The sequence below is a fragment of the Cibotium barometz genome, chromosome 24 (genome assembly GCF_041138505.1).
Source record: "Cibotium barometz isolate CiBa-2024 chromosome 24, ASM4113850v1, whole genome shotgun sequence".
Classification (NCBI taxonomy): Eukaryota; Viridiplantae; Streptophyta; class Polypodiopsida; order Cyatheales; family Cibotiaceae; genus Cibotium; species Cibotium barometz.
In genome coordinates, this window is record NC_141069.1 from 6,232,501 (window position 1) to 6,254,304 (window position 21,804).

The window sequence follows — 21,804 nt, forward strand, 5'->3', positions numbered from 1 at the left end:
GATCAACCAAGATGGACCACATTTATAAGCAGCAATATGTTTTCCTTGCCCCGATGCGGAGTCACATGGAACAGGAAAGAACAAAGGAGAGCTTCTACCTTTTCCTGTGCGTCTCAAGATAGAGCACTTCGCCTTTCCTTAATCTTGCAGAAGTATACTGAGACTTCTTCAGGCCTCTATCGGCAACAATGCTCATGCTGTACTTCATCCTGCAAAGTCATATCACAAAAAATCAGCAATAAGAATAATCTATCTAGGTGTTCTTAGAAAAAAACCAACAAAAGGTCATACTTGTCTTGTAAGATACATTCTTTTACACAGATAATACGCCAAGGCCAAGCAAAAGCACAAACAAATAATAGAAGCCCCCAAAAGCTGCAAAGAGTCACAGCGCGCGCAGAGAGGGAGAGAGGGAGAGAGAGAGAGAGAGAGATTAGTTTCTACACAAGGCCAAAATGACCTATGAGACAAATCTGTGGTCCAGAAAGAAAAATATACATGAAAAACATCCTACTAATCTACTAGTAAATCTGCAATATCAAGAATCGATTGAAATCACCTCCGCTAAAAATCACATGGCATTGGTTTTTTCTTGGATTTTGACTTGGCTTTCTCTTTCCAGAAATCCTCAATAAGTGCTCTACCTTCACGATAGACTGCCCACTTGCCTTCTTTCCAAGCTGCTCTGACCTTGTCTAATTCTATATATACCTGGACGAATCCATGAACATGCCTAAATTCACCTTCAGGAACGTGCATGTTATCTACTCATGGTAGTCAACCCACAAGACTATACAACTATCAACTCCATTATGCTAGTATGGACTAGATACTACCACATCCCTACTAACGTCATCAGTGCCCAATAGTGGGTGTAGAACTCTGTATCAAGATATGCTCTCACACACGCACTCCACACACACACATAAGAGCATATATTCACACAAAGCCCTTCGTACTGAGTTTCTGTCAAACCTTCGGAGATGCAAGGCAGACTCAGCCATAATGAAGCCTAGCACTAAGGGAAGTAGCAAATAGAAAGAATTAGTTCAGCAAATAAGTAGTTGATAGGGCAAATGCACCGCTAAAGTTAGAAAGAATAAGCACAATATCAACTGGCCGCCGCAACTCGGACGAAAACTTCACAATGTAAAATCTGCATGTCCGCTAATACAGCTGAATTATATACCTAGATGAATCCAAGAACATGCCCAAATTCACCTTTTAGGAACGCGCATGTTATGTTCTTTTGCTTGAGTTGCATTGTGGTGAGTTCCTCAGCAATCCATATTTTGGTACCCTTCAGTTTGTTCGATTGTTTTAAGACCCTGATCTTAGCGTGTTTTAGGACCCCAAACTTGGCATGTTTTAAGACCCCAATCTTGGCATTTTTGTAATGATAATTGATTATTGCATGATTATCATGTCTTCAAATTGATGCAAATACTAGCTCTAAATCAACCTTTGGCACTGCTCCACGCAATTGCTCACCTAAGTACCCCTCCACATCTCCATCCATGTACAATGCATCACGTAAATTACCCACATATCTAAAGGGCCTTAGACTACCTTAGTTCTTTTTTCTTCGATTTCGAATGTGACTTCTAACATCATGTGTTCTTTCAAATCTTCCTTGACCACTGTCTGAATGCTAGTGACGGTCTCATCTAGATCTTGCTTCATCTCCTCCTTCAGGAACAATCTCTTCTTTTTGGGGGGTCCCAAATCCCAAGCTTGGATTGTTTTCTAGGTTTGCAAAGTCAATCTTCTACTTCATGAAGCCGCACCTTGAGGGCGGCATTCTCTTCTCATAATTTGTCGAGTTGTTTCAGCAGGTAAATCAACCACTCGTTTTGTCGAGTGATCAATGGCCTTCTTGGTGATGCAAAAGTGCATGCAAAAGACAACTTCAGCATGTTGGGAAAAAAAAAATTGTGCGCGAACACACTCTTAGCTAGTGTAGATAAGGTACCTTATCCTTTTGTCTGGTTGATAATGGTTGCCACTGATTTGGCCTCACTGGACTTTACTTGTGGTAGCACTGAGCATATTGCAAATGAATGCCCAAACAAGAAGCAACATGAAAATGCGAATGGATCAAAGCCCAACGTGCATATGGTTCCGAATGTGCAGGGCAATACTTCACATGATAGCAAAGACAGGGTTGTGTGTAAAGCTTGGAGACAACTTAAGGATCAGGATGCTTTGTTCATGTTTGATGATCGTGCAACTGAGAACATCATATCTACACAGATGGTAGCTACTTTGGGTATTAAAGTGGGGGACATTGAGTCCTCAAATTGAGCAAGGACTGCCTTTGTTGGTAGAGAAGTACAGGTTATGCCAATTATTGGCAAGTTGCACATACACATGCAAGTGGGGGACATTGAGTCCTCAAATTGAAGCAAGGACTGCCTTTGTTGGTAGAGAAGTACACGTTATGCGCAAGTTGCACATACACATGCAAGGCTATGTGGATCATGAAAACTTTCTTGTAGCGCCTTTGATGGTTGTGATGTATTGCTTGGAAAGCCTTGGCACATGCGCATTGATCTGCGCGAGGCTTACAAGACTAACAAAATCACCTTCATGCATAAAGGCCGAGAGCATGTAACTGATGCTGGTGAAGAGAGTGATACTATCCCTATTGTATCGATACCATGTCAAATTAAGAAAGTAATGAAAAAGAGTGTTTTTGCGTACTTGATTTTTGTACGAGATCATGTTGAAGAAAGTAATGTGCATGTAAATACTCTTAGTAATGATAGGCTGAAATTTTTGCAAGAGTGCAATGATTGTTTTGCTTATGAGTTACCACCCCTACGACCGGAAGATCATCGCATTGATCTTGTGATGGGTACCTCACCACCTAATAGGCCAGCCTATCGTGTGAACGCATCCCAAAGAGAGGAGATCATGAAGCAGGTAAATGAGCTTCTTGAGAAGAGTTTGGTTCAACCAAGCTCTTCCCCGTATTGTTCACCCGTCCTCTTGGTTCAAAAGAAGGATGGATCTTCTCGTACGTGTGTATTGGATTATAGAGCTTTGAATAAGCTCACCATCAAGAATTGGTTTCCGGTTCCACACATAGACGACATCCTTGACAAGTTGGATGGATCAGCATGCTCTAGCCGAATTGATCTCAAGAGTGGGTATCATCAAGTGCGTGTGGTGCTTGAGGATATACATAAAACTGCTTTCAAGACAGCATTTGGCCTCTATGAGTATCTTGTTATGCCTTTTGGTTTTACAAATGCCCCGGCTACATTCAATAGAATGATGGATCGCATGTTCCATGGGTACAGGAAATTTAGAAGTGTCTTCTTTGATGACATCCTAGTCTTCTCAAAGACCAAAGAAGAGCATAGAGTGTTAGAATTTGTGCATCTCGTGTTGAGTGGGATATTGGCCTTGTATTAGGATTGACATTTATCTCATGTATTTATTCTAGCCGTGGGGATTTCCAAGTTGTCGGCTGCACTCGGCCAGCTTTAGGGCAGTCGACCAGCTACTTTCTTTCTTATATAAAGGCCTCCTCTCCTCTCACTTGTTATCCAACAATTGAGTCATTCATAGGCACTAGTTCTACAACATCTTGCTGGCTGGTATTGCCATTGTAAAAGCCTCTTGCTACATAACATGATGTTCATTGTCTAATGTCTCTCTCTCTCTCCTTTGCTCTCCCTCTCTTCTATTTTTTGCTTCCGCATTGTGCAACTTTATCATGGTATCAATCGCTTGACCGGCACTTCAAGGCAGCGGCAACGAGTTTCCTTACTGCAAGAAGTTCAACGTTTTTGGTGGCTGCGTTTTCTTCTAGGGTGCTGTGCTTCAGCTTTGGTGGCTGCGTATTTGTGGTGGCAGCTGGTCTTTCTCTCCTATGCTATCTTCTCCATCATCCATTGTTGGTGGTGGTGCGTGGGCTGTGTTTTCAGCCCTAGGCAGCATTAGAGGTGTTTCTTCCCGTGTGCTTCAGCCTTGCCTTCACTTGAGAGGGGGTTGTCGGTCCTGTGCTTTCGCAGTGTTGGCATTTGGAGCAGATCTCTGCATAGCAGTTGGTGGTCCTCTTCTTCGCGTGTGGAGTGCCACAGACTTGTGGCATCTTTAGCCTGCCTCTTCTTCGATGGATCTACCTACTTTGTGGGTGTTTTCCGGTAAGTTTTGGTGGACTGTTTGCTACTGTCCAGCCCCTTCCTCTCTCAGTTTTGAGAGGGGGCCGCTTGTTCCTCATACCTCGTTCTGTTGGAGAAGTGTTGGAGATTGGTTGTGGAGTGTTCAGATCATTAGTGGCACAAAGGCTTGCTTGCAAAGGTGTACTATTGCCGTGGATATGGGTTCCCTCTTGGAGGAGGCATCCATCCTTGTTTCTCAAGAGCAGGTAAGGTTCCCTCCTAGTAGACAGGATCAGGCACTTTCTTCTTCCGACTTTTTTGCACACTATGAGCTGCAGAGGGGGTGTTAGAATTCGTGCATCTCATGTTGAGTGGAATATTGGCTTTGTATTAGGATGGACATTTATCTCATATATTTATTCTAGTCATGGGGATTTCCAAATTGTGGGCTGCAATCGGCCAGCTTCAGGGCAATCGACCAGCTACTTTCTTTCTTATATAAAGGCCTCCTCTCCTCTCACTTGTTATCCACCAATTCAAGCATTCATAGGCACTAGTTCTATAACATCTTGCTAGCTGGTATTGCCATTGTAAAAGCCTCTTGCTACATAACATGATGTTCATTGTCTGATGTCTCTCTCTCTCCTTTGCTCTCCCTCTCTCCTATGTTTTGCTTCCGCATTGTGCAACTTTATCATAGAGCTCATTTGGCTATTGTTTTTGAAGAACTCCATAAGCATAAACTCTTCATAAATGCAAAGAAGAGTGAGTTCTTCTTGTCAGAGATACACTATCTTGGGCATATTGTGTCCAAATATGGAGTGCGGACGGATCCTACAAAGATTGATACAATTCGGAATTGGCCTGAATTGAGATCGGTACATGAGATCCATAATTTTCTTGGATTATGCTCTTACTACCGCAGGTTCATTTGGCACTTTGCATGGATTACTTCTCCTTTCCATGACTTGACAAAGAACAAGGGACTGATGTAGAGAGAGAGATGCATTCCTCAAATTGAAAGATGCAACTACACATCGTCCAATGTTGATCATTCCAGATGTTACATGCGGAAGCTTTGGTAGTCTTCTTTCAACCCTAAACACCATCTTGGAACATGCTGATGCAAAACGCATACAGAAGAGAGAGAGAGAGAGAGAGAGAGAGAGAGAGAGAGAGAGCTGAATATTCAGTATATTCTAATGTACAAAAAGGTAGTGCAATCTTTACAGCCATAGACTGCCTTCTTGAAAAGGTGTAAAACCTAATCTAGTCCTACATCTATGACTCAACTCATAAAGAGTTGAATGAGTGGCAACAATGAGCCACTGTGCCTTTTATAGGCCTTGAGAGCTACAAGTGGACTGGCCGACTGCTGGTCAGCCAAATCCTGGACAAAAAACCCTCGAAAAAACTTCAACCGACTAGTCATAAATCATGTTTAGGCTGGCCGGCAGCCCTTCCCTGTCCTCCACTAGTCTTTCCATGCCCACAATAGTAACCCATGTTCCAAAATCTAGTTCTATGTGGTACTTTACCTTGTTGCCTCTTCAAGAATTAGCCCTGGGATTAGCCAGTGCATGTCTTGCGCATAACATCCCACTCTGCTAAACTTGATGACGGGATTCCAATCTGTGGTCTTGGATGACTATCATCATCCCATTGTCTATTCACGAAGTCCCAAACCTCTCATCCTTCCCTCTCTGGCAACCTTTTTCACTGAAAACCCTTCCCGGTCTCCAAATCCACTCCAAATCAAATGAAGATCTATGCATTTGTTCCAACCTGTCCCCTTCCCATTCATGCCCTGTCCCTGAACACTGTCTCTCGTCTTCTTTTCCTGAATATTGAGTCTCGTACACTCACTCCACCCCTTGGAGGATCATCCTCCCTTGGAATCGCTGCCTGAAAGCCTTTCTTGGTGTGCCCCAAGTGGCACCCAACTCAGAAGACTGCCATTCCCTTGGGTTTTGTGGAACACCACCAACCAACCTCCAGGGAATTCTTCCATGTCTTGTGTTCCTTTCCTTGGGCCTCGTACTTGTGCACTTTCCTGTACCTTGGACCTACGCATCTTCATCTGGGACTGAATCAGTGTTTAACCATGCTAAGCCTGATGCTGAGACAATGTTGCCTCATTCTGCACCACCAAAATATCAAGACACGGGCGATGGTTTCATCCATGCGCGATGCAGTAAGGGTGGGTGGGACATGGATAGCAACAATATCTCAGAATCAACCTAGAGCTCTGATACCAATATTACATGCGAAAGCTCTAGTAGTCTTCTTTCAACCCTAAACACCATCTTGGAACATGCTGAGGCAAAACACATACAGAAGATAGAGAGAGAGAGAGCTGAGTATTCAGTATATTCTAATGTACAAAAAGGTAGTACAATCTTTACAGCCATAGGCTACCTTCTTGAAAAGGTGTAAAACCTAATCTAGTCCTACATCTATGACTCAAATCATAAAGAGTTGAATGAGTCTCAACAATCAGCCACTATGCCTTGGGAGCTACAAGTGGATTGGCCAACTGCTGGTCAGCCAGATCCTGGACAAAAACCCCTTAAAAAATTAAAGCCGAGTGGTCATAAATCAGGTTTACGCTGACCGACAGCCCTTACCTATCCTCCACTAGTCTTTCCCTTCCCACAAGGGCAACCAAAGCTCCGGAATCTAGTTCTATATGGTTCTTTATCATGTTGCCTCTTCAGGAATCAGCCTTCGGATTAGCCAGTACATGTCTTGCACATGATAGTGCAATGTGATGCATCTAGAAATTGCATAGGAACTGTCCTAAATCAAGAGAGACATGTTGTGGCTTATGAGAGCCGTAGACTGCATGATGCAGAGCTCTCTCTTGGCATTTACGAGAAAGAGCTCTTGGTTGTAATTCATGCACTTACCATATGGAAACATTACCTTCTTGGGACTAATTTCAATGTGAAGACAAATTACCAGAGTTTGAGATATTTTCTTACCCAAACTAAATTGTCAGAGAAACATATGAGGATGGTCGATTTCCTCTCTATGTTTCATTTTTAGATCTTGTACACCCCAAGAAAGAAGAATGTGGTGGCAGATCATTGTCATGAAAGCCGTTGTAGCAGCTATCCCGGTTTGCCTCTCATGGAGACTTGTTCACCATGCATGATTTGTATCATACAGATGCTGCCAAGTGTCGAGCAAGGTAATCGGAGTCGGTGTGTGATGATCCTGTTCACCACACAAAAACATCACGCAACATCCGATTCAAGCCCAGTTATTGGTTGGCTACTTGGAAGCCCTAAACCTTCCGCGGAAGCCTTGTTGTACTGATCCACAGCCCTAAGCCTGATTAAGAATGCCAATTCTTTGGACATGTTTGATGGTTTATTACATGTACCAGTGTCTACTCTCAACTGATTTTGCCTGTTGATCCTTGTTTGGTTGCAAGGGAGAAATGCTCAAGGATTTGATGCACCAACTTCAAATCAGCTGAAAGTTACAGTTTGAAAGATCAGCAATCAATGAATCTAGACTTACACCTATATGGGTTAGAAGAACCTTGGAGGATAGCAAATTGTTTGCTCCTTTGTAGAGTAAAACTAGATCTGGTGCTTGAACTACTTCTTCAGCAGATATTGCTAATGAAAGATAATTGCTTATGGTATAGTGTATGTCATAGTTGTTTCTCGTACCGGTACGAATGGATTCGTACCATACGCTATCGTTCGGTACGAGTTTTTTTCCCCCCCCCAAAAAAAAAAATTTCCTTGAAAAAAAAAATCCAAATGCTTTAAAAAAATATAGAAACCCTGCTTAACGAAGATCCCAAATGCTCGCAATACTTCGCAACTTTCGTGTCCACTCAGTATTCCATATGGGGTTGTTGAGAGACCTAAAAAATCTGGCGAGGTAGACTGGTAGTGTACACTTGATTGGTAGGATGAGAGGATCTTGCTACATCACTTGGAGATCCTTGGTATAGGTAGGCTAGACAGTTAGATTCTCAAGTTATGTACGAGGGAGAAGATTTGGACATGGCCATTTTGATCTAGAGAGGAGTCCCTAAACCTATCACCCTAGATGCACTGCTCGTATTTGTGCAAGGACGGTCCCTTAGTCATAAACGCTACACTGGGAAACCTTTGGTATTGCATTACCCATCCAGGTTCTTTTTTGGAGACAATCGGGAGATCCAACAGGGAGAGACACATATCCATGTTCTCGTTCCTCAAGCACTGTAGACTCCTCCCCTCCCAACCTTCCCTCACATTCAAGCTTGAAGCTCCATAGGTTGTAAGTGTAAAAAATAAAAACCGTATTTTATCGTACGGTATCCGAAAATTTCATATCGTACCAAAGATTCCCGTACGGTATCGTATCGTACAGTATTGTATTTTCGTACCGTGACAACCATGGTGTATGTCATGAGGCAGAAGGTTTTGGATGAGTCCCATGCGCCTCCATATGCTGATCACAGAGGCATAATGCCTACTACGCACATGATTGAGCAGTATTTCTTTTGGCCAGGTATGCAGAAGGACATAGAGGCACATGTACGTGCATGTATCACCTGTCAAAAGACGAAATTTGATAGGCAAAAGGCACTAGGATTACTTCAACCATTGCCTATTCCCATGCAGCCATCGGAAAGTATTATAATGGATTTCATTATGGACTTGCCACGAACCCAACAAGGTAATGATAATATTTAGACAATTGTGGATAGGTTTACTGAAAGTCAAGAAAGCAAGACTTGCAAAGCGACCTGGCAAAGAGGGTGCATATCCTAAGCTTGCAACCAGGTACTATGGACCTTTTCGAGTGATTGAGAAGATCAATGAAGTGGCTTTCAAGTTGACATTGCCTAGTCATTGGCATATATACAATGCTTTTCATGTGAGTCTCCTTCGCAAGTATGTAGGGCCGGAGCCTAGTGAACCAGTCATTGAGGATCCACCAAAAGTGGATGAGCTTGAGGAGATTTTGCGAACAGATTGTGTATCACAAGGAACACAAGCTTTTTGCAAGCAAAGTTGTTAGGCGTTACCTTGTGAAGTTCAAGAACTATCTTCCCATTCATGCTAAATGGGTAGATGAACAGTTCTTTAGAGATTGCCCGCATTTGCTTCAAACGTACTTGGATGCTTTTCAGTTGCAGACAACTATTTCGAAGTCGGGGGGTGTCACCATTTGGCCACCCAACTGGTCCACCCGTGCTTTCTCATCATGTATATACATTGGACTGGTGTCCATGGTATTTGCATATGCCGGGGATTGATGCCATTCATGTGATATTGTGGACTTCGCTTTCCGTTGGGACTTGTGCCTGTGTGTACATGCCCGAAAATGCCTAGAGGAATGGGGTGTCACGTGCACACCAAGTTGGTATACAAGTGACATGGCATTCTTAGCATTCTTGAGCATTAAGCATGGCATTTAAGCATTAACCAAGCATCTACAGCAGTTAAGACATGTACCCAAGCATAGATCACAATAGTTATAGCACTGTATGGGGCTGTTAGAGCACCTACAACAGTTCATAGAGCATTCCAAGCATTTAGGGCATGCATCACAACAGGTCGGGGCCTGTGGAACCAGCCGACAGCATGTAAGAGGCTTTTGGGCATTTATTAGGTCGTGGAGGTCCTAGACAAGCAAGCCGATAGTGTTATTCTGGCCGACCAGCAGCAAATTCATATATGTAAGGCATAACATATCATTCATTCAAAACATCTTCTTCTTCTTCTCAGCGTTTCTAGCCTGAGGAGCAAGGGCATCATTCATAGGCAGCATACAGTCATAGACAGCACTCAACATTCAGCCATCTCCTACCTCCTACATAGAGGAAAGCCAGCAAGACCTCAGCATTGAAGAAAGGAACATTCAATCATTATCATCATTCAGCATCTCTCTCTCTTCCCGAGAAGGATACTCATTTAGGACAAGCCTAGATCTATTCATAGATCTCATTGTAACCATCGCATTTAATATAGCTGCATTGCATTTGCACTGAAACCATTCTCTTTCTCTTAAGTGTTTCTGAGTGAAGTTTAGTTAAGCCTAAGGTTGTTTTTGTCATGTGCATCAGATGTACCTGGAACAGATAAAATTCTGACTTCTTTTCATTGACATAGAGCTCGTTGCTTTCCAGCAACTTAAGGACTTTCTCCACATCAATGTCATGCTGCTCAACTGTAGCTGAAAATATGAGTATGTCGTCCAGAAATATGAACACACACACTCCAATCAACTCCCGGAAAATACGCATCATCATGCGGTTAAATGTAGCTGGGACGTTCGTCAAACCAAATGGCATGACCACAAATTCATAGTGGGCCCGTTCTGTACGGAAAGCTGTCTTGGGGATGTCCCCCTCAACAATCCGAACCTGGTGGTACCCACTCTTTAAATCCAATTTAGAGAACACCTTAGCTCCATTCAGCCTCTCGAGAATATAGTCAATTCGAGGCATCGGGAATCTGCTCTTGATAGTCAGCTTGTTGAGTGCACGATAATCGACACACAACCGAGAAGACCCATCTTTCTTCTTGACAAATAAAATCGGTGCTGCAAATGGCGACACGCTGGGGCGGATGAAGCCAGCTTGCAACAATTCTTGGAGTTGGCGGTCCAACTCCGATTCCATTGCCTTAGAAAGGCGATACGGAAACTTGCTCGGGGGTTCCGAGCCTGGGAGGAGGTCAATCTTGTGATCCTCCGATCTGGACGGGGGAAGCTGGGGAGGGAGACTGTCCCCAAGAAAAATCTTCTGGAACTTTTCATGGAGAACCGAGTACTTCTCGGAAGCACTGGCCACCGTCTGGGCTGTCTGGATGTAAATCATCGCACACTGTGCGCCTTTCCTGACTGCTCGCTTAGCCTGCAAGTGGCTTATGAGCGGAAAGTTTGGAATACCTGGCTCACACTTAATGGTCACCGGGGTGTTTGACACATTCCGATCAATCTGGAACGTGTGCTTGTCCCACTTGACATCAGGAAGAAACTTGTGAAACCACTGGATACCCAAAATTATGTCTGCTCCTACAAGAGGGGCAACCATAAAGTCACGCACAAACTCTATGCCCTGAATCACTAATTTAGCACCTAGAGCTTCATACTTGATGCTCGTTGTCATACCTGTGCTAAAACCCTCAACCTGTTTGTCCACCGGAGTCAGCTCGAAACGGGCACGCCTAGCGGCCTCTTCCGTGATCACATCCTCCGTGCTGCCGCTGTCAAACAAGACAACGACTCTCTGGCCACCTATGTAGCCAAAGGACTTGAGCAATTCGTTGCGCTCATACTCCTGGTCATGGGCGCCCTTCTGCTTATCTTCGAGCTCCCGGCTAATAATTGCTCCAACTGAAGCACCGGGGGTTGAAGAACTAGGGGTAGCCACTGGGGTCGGTGTGGGAGCTGTGCTCACCACGGAAGCTGTGGAGGCGGCGGCGGCCTTTGGAGGCTTCTTCGGACAATCCCGAGAAGTATGTCCTTTTGTGTGACAAAAGTAACATCTACCCTCCTTCCTGTACTGAGAAAGCTCCTCAGCACTCAACTTGCCACCTGTCTTGCCTGCCTCCGCTTTCTGGTCTGGAGTAAGCTTAGACGCATTGTTCGAGTTCTTGGAGCCAGAGGCTCCTGGGCTCTGTCCTGGGGAAGACCCCGTCTGGTTCTGGCTTTTGCCCCCCGAGGCGTTAGCCTTGGGAGAAGCCGGCTGGGAAGTCTTGGGCTTGCCACCATTGTGTTTCATTTCTGCACTCTGCGCAAGCGAGACTGCGTCCTCAAAGGTGGCTGGTCTAAACATACGCACCTCCCATTGGATTTGCGTGTCCAAGCCATACAAAAACTGCCCTTTCTTGTCCGAATCAGATAAGCCTAATTGTAGACACAAGGTCGAAATTTTATTGGCAAACTGAAGGACTGGTTGCGCGTTCTGACGCGCACCCCTAAACTCGTCTTCGAGTCGCTCAAGGTAGTGGGGCGGTAAAAACCGCTGCTTAAGGTCACGGACGAACTCGTCCCACCCATAAGCTGCCATACTTGATCTGGTGTGGGCATGAGCCCACTGAGTCCACCAAGGAATGGCCTCACCTTCCAAGTACCAACTGGCTAAGATCACTTTGTCAATATCTGTTTTCCTAACTGCGGCAAAGTAGGCTTCAAATTGATGTAACCATGAATAAAGAGTAGTGGGATCGAGTTTACCATTATACTTACTGAAATTCATTTTCTCGGGAAAATGATTCGAGGGCGTCGCCGGTGTCAATCTGGCGTCCAAAGCTCTGAGGTAACGCTCGTGTTCCACTCGTCGCATGGCGTCGTCTTCGCGTTGTCGAATCTCCAATGCGCGCATCTGCATCTCAAGCAAGGAGCTTGGCTGCGGCTGTGACCCTGCGAGAGGGTCCCTGTGACGAGGATCTGGTATCTGGGATACGGAAGGAGAGGGAGGAGGAGATGGAAAACGCGACGCTGGAGAGCGAGAACGCTCCTCCAGAGCCAAAATCCGCGCCTTCTGCTCATCCAACTTGGTTGTCTGGTCTACGATTGCTCGCATCATCTGCTGGAACATGTCTTGTACACTCAAGCCGGGTGCCCTCGCTGGGCTGCCTGGTGCACTCTGGTCCCATGGTTCTCGTCGCCAAAGTTCGCCATAGCGGGAAAATGCAATTCCTTTCCGGAACGCAATCTGACCATCCACTATCTGTGTGGGAGACTTCCGGAGGCTTCCGGAGGCTAAAAACCAACCGTCCTTCGAGGGACAGGAGTCACTCCGAAAGGGGTAGTCCACCGGTGTCTAAAAACCAACCACACGAGCGAAAAAATTTTCTAGTTTTCTTTGCTGAATCTTTGTCCTTGAAGTGAGCTCTGATACCACTGTAATGTGCGGAAGCTTCGGAGAAGGATCGGTACTTCAAAACTCAGAAATCAGCACTCTTTTCGCGACGGAATTACCGCACAAACTGAAAGACGATGTGCAGAAAATAGAGAGAGAAGGGGGAGATGGAGAAGGACACAGTATTGGGTCCCAATTACCCTCTGTAGGGCCCCCACCACGGATGGTGTATTTGCTTTATTAGAATGATGTAAATCTGAAAACAAATACAAAGTACTTGACCTTTTCTTGGCTGGAAAACCTGCCCTTGACCTTCAGTCCTTCACCCCTTTGCTTTAGCAATGTTCTTGGCTGTCCTGGCCCTTGTTTGCTTGGAGCACTTGGTGAATTATGAGATAAATGAAATGATCTATGTCTTGGGTATTTATACCCTCTACTATATGCAGTCGGCCAGCTACTAAAGAGCCTCATGACTAGGTCTTTGGAAAAAGTGTAAATAAATGGTTTCACACGATTCAATGGGCTGGGCATCTTGCGCATGAACCAAGAAGAGTACCCCTGACTGCTGGACAGCCCTGCGCAAGGGTACTGTACTGCTGGGCAGCCTGTGTGGGCTGTCCCACACTTGGCTGACAGCCATTCTAGACATTGTTGCCCAGTCGGCTGGCTGTCCCAAGGCCCTAAGGCTGGCCGACAGCCCCTTCCAGCCTGTCACATGGCTGGTGGGCACAGCCGGGGCCCTCCTGGCCCCTTGGGGGCGGGTCTACACCTCCCCCATGCCCACATCAATGGTCTTGGGGTAGCCCTTTGGGCTGGCCCCATCTCTACATGCAAAACTACATGCCTACAGAGGCCTGGCATCCAGTTGCAAACCAGATACACAGAACATCTGACATCATTCCAGAGGGAGACTCACAGCGCGGACTGGCACTGCTTCATGTGCAGGACAGTGCACACCTGACCTTGGACTCATGTGCAGGACAATGCACACCTGACCTCGGACGACTGAGATGGATCCCTGGCTGACTCGTCCCGGACTGGGCTCACATGGGACCAGTTCACCATCCCAGGTCCTGCACCTACTGTACAGAAATGTCTACGTGGCATCCAAGTGCGGGATGCACGTGACATCCCCTTCTGCTTAACTTGACGGAAGCTGCATAGCCTCCAAATAATCCGTCAATAATGCCGGATAGTCTTCGAAAAATCCTTTGTCGAGCCATACCGCTTCATGAGTTCCTCGGTCCTGAAACTTCGTGAGGAACTGTCGTAGTCTTCGGCCTGAGCCATGCTTGAAACGGTGCAGAAGGATCTGTTCTGGAACCATTACTTCTGCTTCATCAATGATGTCTGGTTCCGCTTCGTCTTTGACCTCTGAAGGGGGTGGGACCTGCATATGGCTTTAACCAACTGACATGAAATACATCGTGCATAGTCCAACTCGGAGGTAGCTTTAACTGCATAGACACCTCATTAATCTTTTTCCAGATGGGGAATGGTCCGAAGCTCCTGAAAGACAACTTTGGGCATCGCTTACCCACCTGCTTCAATCTTTGCTTCATAATCCGAAGATACACCCAATCTCCTTCCGAAAACTTCATGTCCCTTCGGTCTTTATTGGCCTGTCGAGTGTAGGCCTCTTGCGCTTTAGCCAATCTGTCTTTAACGGACTCTAGGATCTCCTGGTAAGTCTCCGTCACTCTGTTCGCCTCCGGTACTGAAGACGAAGTCCTGGTTAACAACGACTGAAAAGGCCTTCCAAACGCTGCCTCATATGGAGTCCTGCCAATAGCTGAAGAAAAAGAGTCATTCAAAACAGCTTGAACTAAAGGCAAAAACGATTCCCACTTACCTTGCTGATCGTGGACATAACACTTCAGCACATCAAAGGCCAACTGGTTGTAGATCTCTGTCTGGCCATCTGTCTGTGGGTGGAATGCACTGGAAAAATTCAACTTAGTACCAAAATTATCAAACAATGCCCTCCAAAAATGACTGGTAAACTTGGCATCTCGGTCTGACACTATGGTCCTAGGAATCCCACCAATCGGGTACCAATGCCGAATGAATAGCTGGGCAACCTCCTCGGCGGTCACATTGGCCCTGCAAGGAATAAGCATAACAAATTTGCTGAACCCGTCATCAAGTTTAGCAGAGGGGGATGTCATGTGCATCAGCAATGCCATGGACTTTCTCAAGACTAAATCCAGAAGGGGCAAGCAGATAAAGACTATGAACCAGTAGAAGATGGACATGGAGCAGGACTTGGAGCAAAGCATGGATCAGAAGGGCTGTCGGCTGCATGGAGGATGACATCAGCAGTACCAAAGGGCTGTCGGCTGCAGGACAAAAGGTGCTGGCAGCAGGCGCATCCAGAAGACCCAGTCGGCTGCAATTAATTGATTTTATGAGTTAGTAACTGGCCGACCAGCAGTCGGCCAGTTTCCCACATACTCCAAGGCCTATATAAAGGCACCCTTGCTCTTTGTTTTAGGATTCTCTCCCACTAGGGGATTGGATCACTAGAGGTCCCATAGGGGACAGATTTTAGGGTTAGCCACCTTTTTATGAAGGCAGCCAAGGGCTGCAAAGATATGTACCTTTTTGTACCATAGTATATACTGAATTTCCAGCACTTCTCTCTCTCTCTCTCTACTCTCTCTCTACCTGCGTTTTTGCATCAGATGGTGCGTTTTTTGCATCAGAAGGTTTTCAAGAGTGTTTAGGGCTGAAAGAAGACTCCCCAGAGCTTCCGCGTGTTACATTTGTCATGTGCATCAGCAATGCCATGGACTTTCTCAAGACTAAATCCAGAAGGGGCAAGCAGATAAAGACTATGAACCAGTAGAAGATGGACATGGAGCAGGACTTGGAGCAAAGCATGGATCAGAAGGGCTGTCGGCTGCATGGAGGATGACATCAGCAGTACCAAAGGGCTGTCGGCTGCAGGACAGAAGGTGCTGGCAGCAGGCGCATCCAGAAGACCCAGTCGGCTGCAATTAATTGATTTTATGAGTTAGTAATTGGCCGACCAGCAGTCGGCCAGTTTCCCACATACTCCAAGGCCTATATAAAGGCACCCTTGCTCTTTGTTTTAGGATTCTCTCCCACTAGGGGATTGGATCACTAGAGGTCCCATAGGGGACAGATTTTAGGGTTAGCCACCTTTTTATGAAGGCAGCCAAGGGCTGCAAAGATATGTACCTTTTTGTACCATAGTATATACTGAATTTCCAGCACTTCTCTCTCTCTCTCTCTACTCTCTCTCTACCTACGTTTTTGCATCAGATGGTGCGTTTTTTGCATCAGAAGGTTTTCAAGAGTGTTTAGGGCTGAAAGAAGACTCCCCAGAGCTTCCGCGTGTTACATTGGTATCAGAGCATCAGGCTCAGCAAAGCTAAACACTGATTCAGTCCCAGATGATGGTGTACAGGTCCAAGGTACAGGAAAGTACACGGATTCGAAGCCCAAGGCGGGAACACAGATCGGGAAGAACTCCCAGGAGGTTTGTTGGTGGTGTTCCACAGTGCCAGATGGGGATGGCAGTTCCGTGAGCCAGATAGGTTCTAAGAGAACGGTCCCAAGGGAGGTTGATCCTCCAAGGGTGATGTGAGAGTGCCAGACTCAGTTCCAGGAACGAAGACCAAGACAGTGTTCAGAGTCAGGGCAGGAATGGATTGTGGACTAGAGGAAGACCAGATGCATAGATCTTCATCAGAGACAGAGTGGTTTGGAGAACAGATCGGATTTTCAGAGAAAAAAGGTTTGCCAGGGATGGATGATGACAGAGGGACTTCGGAACAGGATTGGGATGATGACAGTCATCCAAGAGCAGGTTGGATTCCCGTCATCAAGTTTAGCAGAGGGGGATGTCATGTGCATCAGCAATGCCATGGACTTTCTCAAGACTAAATCCAGAAGGGGCAAGCAGATAAAGACTATGAACCAGTAGAAGATGGACATGGAGCAGGACTTGGAGCAAAACATAGAGCACTCTTGGCAGTGTAGACTGAAGCAAGGCTTGGAGAAGAACCAAAGGGATGCTGTCGGCTGCTCCCAGAACCAGTCGGCTGAATCAGAGGACATGGGCAGCATCAGGCGCATCAAGGACAAGTAGATCCTCCAGTCGGGCAGCGTTTGCTAGTATGTGTGGACATGGAACTGGCCGACCAGCAGTCGGCCAGCACAAAAAGGGGTCCAAGACCCATATAAAAAGGCCCCCTTGCTCCTTGTTTTAGTCATTCTCTCCCACTAGGGGATTGGATCATTAGAGGTCCCATAGGGGACAGATTTTAGGGTTAGCCACCTTTTTATGAAGGCAGCCCATGGCTGCAAAGATATGTACCTTTTTGTACCATAGTATATACTGAATTTCCAGCACTTCTCACTCTCTCTCTCTACTCTCTCTCTACCTGCGTTTTTGCATCAGATGGTGCGTTTTGCATCAGAAGGTTTTCAAGAGTGTTTAGGGCTGAAAGAAGACTACCCAGAGCTTCCGCACGTTACAGTTTTACTACGAACAATCCCTCGCATGTCACATTGGTATCAGAGCGTTACAAGGTAACCAGCCTTAGTTTATGTTCATTCCATGAGTCATTTAGTAAGCCAACATGTTAGTCGCTTCCGCTCAGTTAAATCCAGTTCTCAAGATCTTGCAAGCCATCCTTAGGGTTTTCCCCTTAGGCATGCATCAATAACCCATTCATTTGAATTCTTGCATAACATATAGGGTAGCACATGGCTTGCATCAATATAGAAGTCATCCTAGCAGTCCAGTAAAGATAGTCAGTCTAAGCATCTTGCATGTGCAAGGCATACATGATTTACCCATGAGTTTTCTGGGAAAGAATGACATCCATCATCGAGGGAGCAAGGCTTCAACTGGCATCAGGAGGGGGTTCTCTTCCACATAAGAAGACAGAAGTGGCTCCAACATCGCCTCAAGAGGTTCAGAGGCCCATGACTAATGGAGATGGTGTGTGAAAGGATTCCACAGATAGGTCAATGGTGATTCAAGTTTTTCCAAGCAGATTTATCAGCATTTGCCATGCAGTTCCCGTAGTGGAGAAGTCTTTGGCTCAAAGGATTCAACTCCTACAGTCAACCTCAGTCCCGGGAGAACAAGACAAAGTGGGGCAATGGTTTCAGTGGAGGAGAATCAGCATAGGAGTCAAAAGGTTGTCAAGTGTACCACCTAGCAATAGTTTAGCAGAGGGGAATGTCACGTGCACACCCCGTTGGTGTACAGGTGACATGGCATTTTTAGCATTCTTGAGCATTAAGCATGGCTTTTGAGCATTAAACAACCATCTACATCAGTTAAGACATGTACCCAAGCATAGATCATAGTAGTTACAGCACTGTATGGAATTGTTACAGCACCTACCACAGTTCATAGAGAAATCCAAGCATTTAGGGCATGCATCACAATAGGTCGGGGCCTGTGGAACCAGCCGACAGTATGTAAAGAGGTTTGTTGGCATTTATTAGGTCGTGGAGGTCCAAGACAAGCAAGCCGACAGTGTTATTCTGGCCGACCCGCAGTAAATTCATATATATAAGGCATAACGCATCATTCATTCAAAACATTTTCTTCTTCTCAGCGTTTCCAGCCTGAGGAGCAAGGGCATCATTCATAGGCAGCCCTCAACATTCAGCCATCTCCTACATAGAGGAAAGTCAGCATCTCAAGGGTGAGGGTGGACCTCAGCATTGGAGAAAGGAACATTGAGTCATCATCATCATTCAACATATCTCTCTCTTCCCGAGAAGGATACTCATTTAGGATAGGCATAGATCTATTCATAGATCTCATTGTAACCATCGCATTTAATATAGCTGCATTGCATTTGCACGGAAACCATTCTCTTTCTCTTAAGTGTTTTCTAAGTGAAGTTTAGTTAAGCCTAAGGTTGTTCTACTACGATCAATCCCTCACATGTCACAATTGGTATTCCATTGGGTCTCGTACCTCGTATACTTGCCTGAAACACGTCTATTTCGGTAGTCTCATAAACGCGGATTGTCCATAACAATGTTGCATTGCATAGCATCTTTATGTGCTTGCCTGAAAATTGAATTTGCATGTTGTTTTCATGTCTGCTTGACTAATGTGTAGTTCAGGATAAGGGGACACCCCCCTGTGAACCGTGTGTGTGAAACTATCTACTGACATGGTTATGTGGCATGTGACCGGTAGTAAGTATTGGTCAAAACCTAGCCTTAAGAACTAGCATTAAGTTATAAGTGAGTGTATACACACTTTATTAAAGTTTGGGCGACCAAAACTCACTTACAAATTATGACCAGCCTTGTGCTCGCACACTGATCTCCCAAGGCGGACAAGCTCAATGCCCACCGCCCAGACCTTATCCCCTTTGGTCAAAGAGAGCAACCAGCCATGTGTCCATCCAAGCTTGCACCACAAGTCACTTGTCCTCTCTGCCTGACACCCAGAGTGGACACCTCATCATCTCTCTTTCCTCTCTCTAGAAGTAGGCACCTCCCTTCATGAGGTCTTTTGGCTGTATTTTCTGCACTTTCTTCCTCCCAACACCATGTCCAAGCTTGCTAAAGTGTTTCCAAGCTTCCAAGAGTGTTTCCAGGTACATACTCCCGATGAGTGAAATTCAGCAAAACAGCTCTTATATTTGCTGTGGCTGAAAACCCTAATTTCAGCCTTCCTTTCTCAAGTTGAACCATGGGGGAAGCTTTCCCAGGGTTCCCTTCATCCCCTCTTGAAGACTTTTAGCGCGAAGGATCGCAACAAATTGAAGGTTTCAACACTCTAGACGCTTCCATCACGAAGACTTCCATTGTCATCGACTCTACTTGTGATTGGTAAGCTTTAATGCTCAATTATGGAAGCAAGTGGCAAGAGGGAGGAGCAGGACTCCATGTTCACATACCCTGTGTAGTGTTCTCGTCCTACGTGCTCTCTTGCAGATTGTCTCTACCATGTGTTGGTGGAACAATAGAGAGCAGATGGTAGGGAACATGGGCACTTGAGAGAGTAGTGTGAGTTGCAAATCTTCACCGATAACCTTATTGTTTGCAATATTGTATTCATATGCATTGGTATGGAAATCTGGTCAGAAATGCCCATGACGCTATATACTTGATTCTCCCAAGATCAATAAACATTATTTGATGGAGAGACCGGCCATTCTGGCTCATTGTGCATCTCTTGTCAATTCAGCAAATTACATCTTGTATTATGCTTGTTGTCCATTAAATCTTGGTGTATTTGAGTGCATTGATTAGCATTGTGTTCAACCAAACATTCCACACTGACCGGTGGAGTTTCACATGAAGAGTCCCATGACTCAACTCTTAGCTATTGGAGCACCAGTGGATGATGATGATGTAGTGGCAGTCCTCCTAAAGAAGCCCTCCTAAAGAGCATACTAGATGAGGAGTATGGGCATCTAGCCACTACTCTCGAGAATCTTCCATCTCCGACACTTGAAGGGATCATCACTTCCCTCCAAGAAGAAGAAAAGAAGATCAAAAGAAAAGGTGAAGACCAAGCTTTCTTCTCCAAGAAAGGTCGTCACAAAGGGCCATCCCAAGGGTAAAGGTAAAAAATGTAACTTTTGTGGTAAACCTAGCCATGAAGTAAAAGATTGCTACTTCAAAAAGAAATGTAACTTTCGTGGGAAAATAAACCATGAAGAAAAGGATTGCATCTTCAAAAAGAGAGCATCCTCAACATATCTTGCAAGCAATGAAGAAGAGGCCAACCTTGTACTCGACAAAGAATGGACTTTCTAAAGCCTCCTTGAGCCAAAGCCACTCTACAAAATATCCCTACTCTTTTGTAAAAACCTCACTAGACTAAGTTGGCAAAACCAAAGCCAAAAAGAGCTTGGTAAATCCAAACGCGTCTACACTAAGGTGGTGAAACTAAAGCCTCGTAGAGCTAAGTAAATCCACACATGTCCATAGTGATGGATACTTACTTGAGGGGGAGTATTGGAAGAAGTAAATAATCATCCATCAGCATTAGAGTGAGCAAAGGTTCAAAGGTTAAAGAACCGAATTTTCATTAGTTACATTCACCACAAAGTAGATGCCAAGGATAGCAACCTTTATCCCTATATTCAAGGAGAGAATGGGGGCCATTTGAATTGATTCCTAGCTACTCAAAAACTCGTGGATTCCCAGCCCTAGTAGCTTGTACTTAAACCCTATTTAAGGCCATGAATCAATGAATGAAGTAATCTTGCTTATGCTAATCATTTGAGTCATTAGTCTTAATCATTTCTCATTTTGCTTAGTGTGCTTGCCATGCTTAACCACCATGTATAATTGTCACTTCTATCCACCCTAAGCTCTCTAACATCACAACCCAACAGATTCACCAGTTTCCATTTGTATAGCTCAAGATGTCTTCACCCATCAAATGATAAAATGTATGAATTAGGTGAACCATTTTCACATTGATTTGTCAGGACACAAGAGATGGAGATCCTCACCAGGGCTCATTACACAAACTGTATTGGATGGTAACTTCCTGCACGAACCGCTGTTGCCGATATGCACTCTAAAGAGGGATTATCAAACAGCAAACCATCACCACATTAACCTCTTTGATTAATTTCCAAAACCTACAAAAAATCCCAGATTCAAAAGTTGTACCGAGGAAGCAGCTCTTGTAGTCATAGTGCGCTCCATTGCAACAGGTGCAAGTGTTGGTGCAACTGCTGAAATCCTTGTCAAACAAGGTTCCAACTCAATTTGTCCACCACTAACCTGCAAATAAACTCAAATAGCATAGCCTCATGATAAGAGCGAATGGGCCACCACACAAAGTGATGCTATTGCTATGTAGCCCTTGTAGAAGCAATGGTTCAACAAACAGCTATT

The 21,804-nt window shown here is 45.2% G+C and overlaps 1 protein-coding gene across 1 annotated transcript in view; it reads right to left on the reverse strand.

Annotated features, from left to right (window-relative positions):
* Positions 1-21,804, reverse strand: part of LOC147624843 (uncharacterized) — a 29,244-nt gene that overhangs the window by 767 nt on the left and 6,673 nt on the right. The window contains exons 8-10 of the mRNA XM_086818836.1: positions 21,577-21,690; positions 21,414-21,481; positions 99-209 (exon numbers count right to left, since the gene is read on the reverse strand). Coding sequence (XP_086674962.1) covers positions 99-209; positions 21,414-21,481; positions 21,577-21,690 — 293 coding nt within the window. The remainder of the gene's footprint in view (positions 1-98; positions 210-21,413; positions 21,482-21,576; positions 21,691-21,804) is intronic.